The sequence below is a fragment of the Tarenaya hassleriana genome, unplaced genomic scaffold (genome assembly GCF_000463585.1).
Source record: "Tarenaya hassleriana unplaced genomic scaffold, ASM46358v1 Cleome8, whole genome shotgun sequence".
In the NCBI taxonomy this organism is placed as follows: domain Eukaryota; kingdom Viridiplantae; phylum Streptophyta; class Magnoliopsida; order Brassicales; family Cleomaceae; genus Tarenaya; species Tarenaya hassleriana.
The window spans coordinates 2,329,669-2,337,186 of NW_010970490.1; the positions used below are offsets into that span (position 1 = coordinate 2,329,669).

Below are 7,518 nucleotides of genomic sequence, written 5' to 3' on the forward strand. Positions count from 1 at the left end.
TTAACAATATAAAATTTTGTAAATTTCGTTTTACTAGAAGACTGAAAAAATCAATTAAAAACAAAAAATTCTATTTTTTTCGAATCTAAAAATAAAAGTAAAAACTTAAAATAAAAATTATTACCATTTAAAACCTTTATTTTTTTTTTTACTTTTTTACCATTAATTATGGATGTGAATCATAGTGTAGTAACATTGTCATTTTACATTGTATTTTTTCTTGTTAAAAACCATGTAACATTTGAAATTTCAATTATTGATATTCGGTACAATAATTTTCAAAACTTTGAGACGTGATTTTTACACCTTTTATTCGAAAAAATAATTAAAAAAAAAAGACAATTGAAGCAACCCTCCAATTTTCTTTTCCTTTTCGACCCAAACTTCAGCAACAAAGCAATGGACTATTTTACATATTACATTCTACAGTAATGATAACAGTAACAGTAGAAGAAAGAAAGAAGGAAGAATCTAAACAATGAAATTACCCTCCGCGTATAACTTACACGCTTCCCCTGTTGTCCCCAACCCTCTTAACTACTAATGTTCTAAAAATTACAAAACCGGCCAAATCAAATTGCGGGGTTGATTTCGAACAAATCAGAACAAGCGGGGTCATCCTGCAAAGAGGATTATGGGAGTGTTTCTTCAAGAAAGAAACATGGGAAAAAAGGGGGATGATGAGCCTTCTCACAGACCATGAGAAGGTCTTCAAGCAAAACCCAGCAAGAACCTGAAGATGTCACCGAGAGATATGATTCCTTCGACTCGCTTACTTCCTGCTTCCACGACAACAAGCCGTCTTACGCCTGAAGCCATGACAAAATCCGTCAATGTCTGATTTTTCAACATGTTGTTTCAGTGATGGAGTAATGGAGAACCAACTTCCCAAGAATAAGGAAAAAAGAGGAACTAACTCCATAGATAGAACAAGAAATAAAAAGTTCAAGACAATCTGACAGTAAATCTGAATGATGAGATGCAAAAGCTCAAAATCCTTTTGAGATGATCAAGTATGGACACCGATCTTGTGCTCGGGTTCTGCCTTAAAGACACAAGGTATGTCTTTTGAACAAATAAAAAAACATGGCGAAGTTTTAAAGACAAACTTTTCCCGTGCTGTACAATCTGATCCATCGGGAAGAAAAATTTTCGCTGAAAACCCGACATTCTAATCTACAGGAAGCTAGTAAGTATGCCGCTACCAGAAAAGAAACTGCGATATATACCTGGATTTGCCAGTCGTTCCATTACTTTATGCAAAGAGTCGGTCCGTAAACACATTTGGCACCTCTGACTTCTCATCTCATACGGATAATAAGAATCTTGTACCAACTGCAAAGCCTTTTTTCCCCATGCAATATATATATATATATATATATATATATATATATATATGACAAAAGAAGAAAGAAGAATATATATATATATATGACAAAAGAAGAAAGAAGAATTAAGTGCTTACTCGACTTGCAGAAACAGAAAATATTCATAAAAAAGGCTTTATTAAATATAATCCAACCTGCTAGTTCTTTTCTAGACATAAATTGCATACGACTCATGATGTGTGAAGCAGTTAAAACAGTTACCTGCTGAATGGTGGTCTCTCCAAGATTAATATGCGCGTAAACTTTGTCCTTCACCAAGGTTGTTATATCACTGCCAAATTTGATTTCAGGAAAAAGGAAAATCAATCACAATGTCAATAAGCTCAAAATTTCGTTTACTTGAATGCAAAAAAAAAAACTTACCTCCGGCAATAGATATCAAGTAACGAGTCATTGTCATCAACAATAGGAATTGCACCAACTTGAGCTGCAAAAGGGAAGAAGATATTCTTAATACTGGAATTGTCACATTTTGTTCATTGATGCAGAATATGGTTGTAGAGCAATATCAATCGACACCTGTTGTCCGTTTCCAAACTAATCATCAATATCTAGAAACATTCGCTAATTTATTAGGCGACACATCATCAATATGTTATTATTCTAAAGCGCAGAAAGTATATATATATATATATATACCTTGAATCAGTAAATTTAGTGCTTGACTTAGAGAAGCATTGGGTCTCAACATTGCTAATGGACGTCCGTTTGATTCCCCGATCTTTGGAACCCATGTCCCAACAGGTAAAGCACATATTGGTCGTTGGAATATGGGCAATGAACTAGAACAATGTCGAAAGTATCTGCATATACCTGCAAGTTACCAACAATGGTTATCTGAAAGTTCAAGACAATCATTAAATTGGGCCATTGGTTATCAACTTGAGCCTTTGGCAAAAATTGAAAGCCAAGCCAATTCTTTCACACAAGGAAAAGAAGCCATTGATGCCAGTAATCAGGAAGAAAAATAAGTCCTACATTTGAGTACTCCCGAGAGTGTAGCAAGATGTAATAGCTGAGGAAATGAACCATCCTCTAAAGAAGAGTGAAGGACAGGTACTGTTGCCACCCCATTTTGCAAAATTTTTAATACCAAATCCTTCAAAATATCATACGGCTTTACCTGCAATGCGCAACAACTGTTTAGCTGAGAGTGGATCCTAATTATTATATCGTCGTGTGCACCACAATTATTGAATTGTGCAGAAAATAATCTAGATGCAGTTCATCAATGAGATTTATTCAAAGAGCAAAGCCCAACTGGCATCAGAGGTTATTCTCTTATCTTTAGGAAAGTAAAATCTGTTCAGAAAATCTGGAAATTGGGAGGATGCCCCACCTACAATCTTTCTTATACCATTGTCTTGCAGATAAATGATCAGAAAACCATGAAAGAGTTAGGATCAAGGTAGAAGAACAAAAAACGTTATCAAAACCAAAAAAAGATAATAACCATAATAAGCATCCAAAAAATTATTATTGCGGGCAAAAATAGGTTATGGACAGATGTCAGAAAATAGCTCACATAAATGAGATTTCTCGTGACTGTTCTAGCATGCCCATCAGACTGCCTGTTAAGATACGCTTTTCCTTCTTTCCAGGCAGATATGGTGTGCGTCTCAAGCTCCTCCTCAGTCAAATTTGTACCATGGTTCCCGAGCTGCATATACAAGATGACCGAGCTGCTTTAATTGAGATGAACCATAAAGGCTACAAAGACACCGCAAAATTAAAAAGAAATATCTCGTAACATTAAAAGCCAGAGTTTTTCCAACCGTTTTATTGGTTTTAGTTCTGGTGAAAAGCAAATCCATGCCTAAACTAACAGTAACATTTTGGCAGAGTTAGAACTTAGAATGCTATTCAACTGCAAATGGCAACACATGCTCTTTACCAACACATTACTTAATGTTCAAATTCTTCTAGTGTTGGAGACAAATTTTATGCATGAAGTAAATGTGTAAGGTTAAATGGAATCACCGGCCACAATGAATCGGGAAACCATACAGGATGAGTTGTACCTCTCTAAGAATCAAAATAAAATCAAGTGCACTAAGAACTCCGACAAAGTTCCCCTTGCTGAAATCCCAAAGAGGAGCCGTGGAAATACCCTGAAAATAGTTCAACTCAGAAAAGTTGCATATCCAAGATCCTACTATCAAGATGGATGTTCTCAGAAGTCTCATTACTGAAACAAAATAAGATATATGAAACAACATCGATCCAGAAAACTTCTCTAACTAAGATATCTAACGGCCATTAATCTACTGAAACTAACAGCCACTAAAAAGTAACACCACAGTGAAGCAAAGCGCTAGATTACCATATTTGCCTCTAGTTACTGCCATATAAGTGTGCAGAACAAATACATGAAGAGGAAAGAAAGGCACAAAAATGTTACATATCGACTAAATCTAAGAGTTCAGATACCTGTCCATGCAGGATGTGAAATGCTTGTTTTACCGGTAAATTAACATCCAATGCGACAACCTGTAAATTACATTCACTATTAAACTTTAAGAGAGTAGTGGTCACCTCGGTTCAGTCTGTTCTTTTTAGAAGAGGGGAAGAGCAGAGGGAATGTTCTAAGCATTGCTCAAAGAAGGATAAAAAGGAAAGAACAAAAGGCAAAATAATGCCTCCAAACCTTTCCTGACTCTGGAAGTAACTCATAAACAGTATTCCCAGACAAGTATTCAGATATTCGTTGGCGGGAAACACACAAATCCTCCTCTGATGTTCCTGTCATCATATGAGTAGGTGGAACCTCAGCAACCCTAACCTGAAGGATAATAAGAAAAAAGAAATTGATTGCAGCGTCCCTCAGAAGGAAAAAAGGATAAAAAAAAATTGTGGAAAGACGAGCATGATTAGTGCGTCCCAACAGAATCTTTATTGGATATGCATTATGCACATGAATATGCAGTAGGCAACACCGAGGAGATAAGATAAGGAAAATCAGCTAGAAACGATGTCAATATCAAGCAAGCTACAATGGCGAGGGAAAAAGAGAATAGCTTGAACCTTCAATATAGTAAATGGTTAAAACCATAATTATAAACATTAAGTTTGCAGTAATTAGATACCTAATCCCCAATGCAGAGAGAACAACATGAGAATGAAAGATATAGTAGGATTTGCTGGCCAGGAAAGCAATGTCCAACATGAATAAACCCTTACCATTTCACGGAAGGCCTTTGGGTCCACATCCATATTAGATCCAGAAAGCATTTGCGGATGCATTGCATAACTAGGCCCGGAAGCGACGAGAGTGTTCACTATTCCATATTCGCTGTTTGTACAAGGCAGGTGTTCATCATGTCTCCATTCTCCATCAACTAGAAACTTGTACTGCAGATTTTAAAAAAAGGTGCAATTACAAGAGGATAAGGCTACAGAATCGATAAAAGGCAGATCATCCCAATAGGAACCTCTATTCAAGACATGACTTTGAAACTTAATTTCAGATTAGAGAATGTGACCATGTTAGAATCTACAGCGAGAGAACTTGTTAAAAAAGGTTCCATGAGCAATATTACTTTTTTCCCGGCTCAGAAATTTGCACAATTTTATTCTTGCACATCCTCACGCAAAATCAGAGGTATGGTAACTTCAGATTTATTACAACAATAACAAACTATGACCACCATTTTCCTGATAGCTTACTGGAAGAAACAAGAATCTAATGTCTGCAGTTGTTGAATGTTCAGGAAAAAGACGGCTTCACTGTGGCACCCAGAGACTAACCTGGTGATATCCGGGAACTAGGTTGCAGATAACCTGAAACACATTGGGACAACCTTCAACCTGAGACATGGGAACAACCTCGGACCACCTACAAAGAAAAAAACACCCATCAATTAAACCAATCCTTGACAGCACCATCAGGCCAAAAAACTAGAACAAAGACAAGAAATTGTAATCAAAGCCATCATTATTGCTAAGGAGTCCCTTGATAATACTCACCTTGTGAAAGAGCCAGTCAGATATATGGTTCTTCCACCATGGCGCCAGACGAATGGCACCGGTATCACCACTGAGCTAGTGGCATCACCACCAGCTTCACGCATAGAATCCATATTTGGACCAAACATTCAGCAAAGCAAAGGGCTGCCTCCAATCAGCTGCTAAAAGAAGCACCTTCATATATAAAAAGTTATCTTCTAAGTTATTCCTCTTCGACTTCCTCTTTGCATTTAAAGAGCAACACCAGTAAACATGCATAACAAACCATTACGTTAATGAAAGCCCACCTAATGAAATTCAAAACCAAGGAAGACGCTTGACTTCAACCACTAAGGCAGCAAAACTACAAAACCAAATTAGCCTAGGAACAATTCATATTCTCTTCAGATTGATTATGCATTCACAGAAAAACAGAATCAGAGACATATATATAAATCAAAAGTAGGATTAATATTGGAATTGGCCAAAAAAGGCCACAAATTTTCAGAAAAGTCTACTCTTCGAAACCAAAATGAAGTCTTTCGAATTTGAATAAGCATTTAGTTTAGAACAGTACCCATTCCACCATTCATCTCCTGAGCCGATTCATCTCCGGTAACTCGACAAAACAAAAACCAAAACCAAAACTAAAACTAAAACCCAATTTCTAAGATCGAGACATACATTTCCAGACATCAACCACAATGTTACAGAACTTTATAAAAATCAAGGGATGTCGAAAGCTCAACGACCATAACTCAAAACCCAGAACGACAAACAGCTAAAAGCCGAATACCCACATCAGGAAAACACCCATGTAATCCGGCAATTAGTCATTGTAGAAAAATTAAAATCAGAAAACTCACCAGAATGAATCCAGAGAGACAAAGCAAAATCCTTGAATTGGGAATTAAAATTTTCGCAACAACTCCAATTCTCGAACTTCGCAGCGATGATAAGACGATAATCGGGAAAAAAAGGAACCCAGAATACGGAGGAGACGAGAAGATGCTGGTAAGGGAAAATAATGCAAAGCAAAAAAATAAATAAAGAGGAAATTTTTTTTCACCCTCTTTGTTTTTGTTTTGTGAGTCGTTTTGTTTAGGGTTTATATTTAGATTCGATCATATCACAACCAAGATAATGGGATCTCGGTTTCTGCACCTGAGAGAATTTCTTCTTTAAAAATGCATAATTATGGAAGGAAAACCTAAAGAAATCCAAGTTTAGGACAGGAATGGTAATGTGATTAAAAGGTGGGGTTTTTATGTAAATTGGAAAACGGTGGGGTGAAATACAGAAGGAAAGGTAAAAAGTTAGGGTGGAAATTGAGAAGAGGAATTTGGTCGATGTTTCTCTCTCCAAAATGGTAGGTTTTGGAATCTGAATATAGCTTTCAATCAATAATATATGAATATATATGAAAAATTGGAAGTAAACATCCAGAAAAAAAAAAAACACAAGTAAAGAAATAGGGAAAGGAAAAGAAAATAATGGAAATAAAAAATGTTACAGATCATCAATATGGTAATTCTTATTCTTAACAGTTTTACTAATTTTTTCCATTTTTAGTATTTTTGATATTTCCATCCATGTTAGTTTGATATAATATCAATTACTCGTATAAGGATTTTTTACAATTTCTAAAATAAGGAAATATATATATAAAAAATCAAGAGAACAACAATATGGTATTTATAAACAAAATAAAATATACATTTTAGTAAAATGCTCATTGGTTTCGAGGTCCAAATGGAGAATCAAAATAATCAAGCATGAGAAATTCAATCACAACATCGATACAAAATATTAATTAAGTTATATTTAATGTGATACATCTCAACCATATGGAATCATATTTATAAATTTTGGAGCAATTGATGTATCTTGGATATTATGTAGGGTAGTATTGAAAATTTTGAAAGTAAGGGATCTATACCATAATTAGAGAGAAAGCAAGGACCAGAACTGAAATTTGAATCTTACTCAAAAACTAAAGCGGAAGATAGGAATTCAGAATTAATTACAAATTAAAATTAATTAATCGATAAACGAAAGAAGCCCTCCAAAACCAAGAAACACTCTTCTTCTTCTCCGCGTCTTGTCTGCGAAAAGCCCGGCGAAAGAGTGAGTGGCGAACGATTTTAAACCTCGAGCGCAACTCGCCGCCACTACCCTCTTCTCC

General features: G+C 35.7%; 1 protein-coding gene across 1 annotated transcript; it reads right to left on the reverse strand.

Moving 5' to 3' along the window:
- Positions 1-342: 342 nt before the first annotated feature.
- LOC104802551 (sucrose nonfermenting 4-like protein) lies at positions 343-6,485 on the reverse strand. Its single transcript, XM_010526201.2, has 14 exons — positions 6,200-6,485; positions 5,355-5,528; positions 5,136-5,223; positions 4,569-4,739; positions 4,036-4,170; positions 3,819-3,878; positions 3,410-3,499; positions 2,914-3,048; positions 2,367-2,511; positions 2,028-2,201; positions 1,752-1,815; positions 1,590-1,659; positions 1,230-1,344; positions 343-809 (listed from the first exon to the last, which is right to left on the reverse strand). Exons 2-14 carry the CDS (start codon positions 5,480-5,482, stop codon positions 712-714), a joined length of 1,473 nt encoding a protein of 490 aa, XP_010524503.1. The 5' UTR covers positions 5,483-5,528; positions 6,200-6,485; the 3' UTR covers positions 343-711.
- Between the last annotated feature and the right edge of the window lie 1,033 nt (positions 6,486-7,518).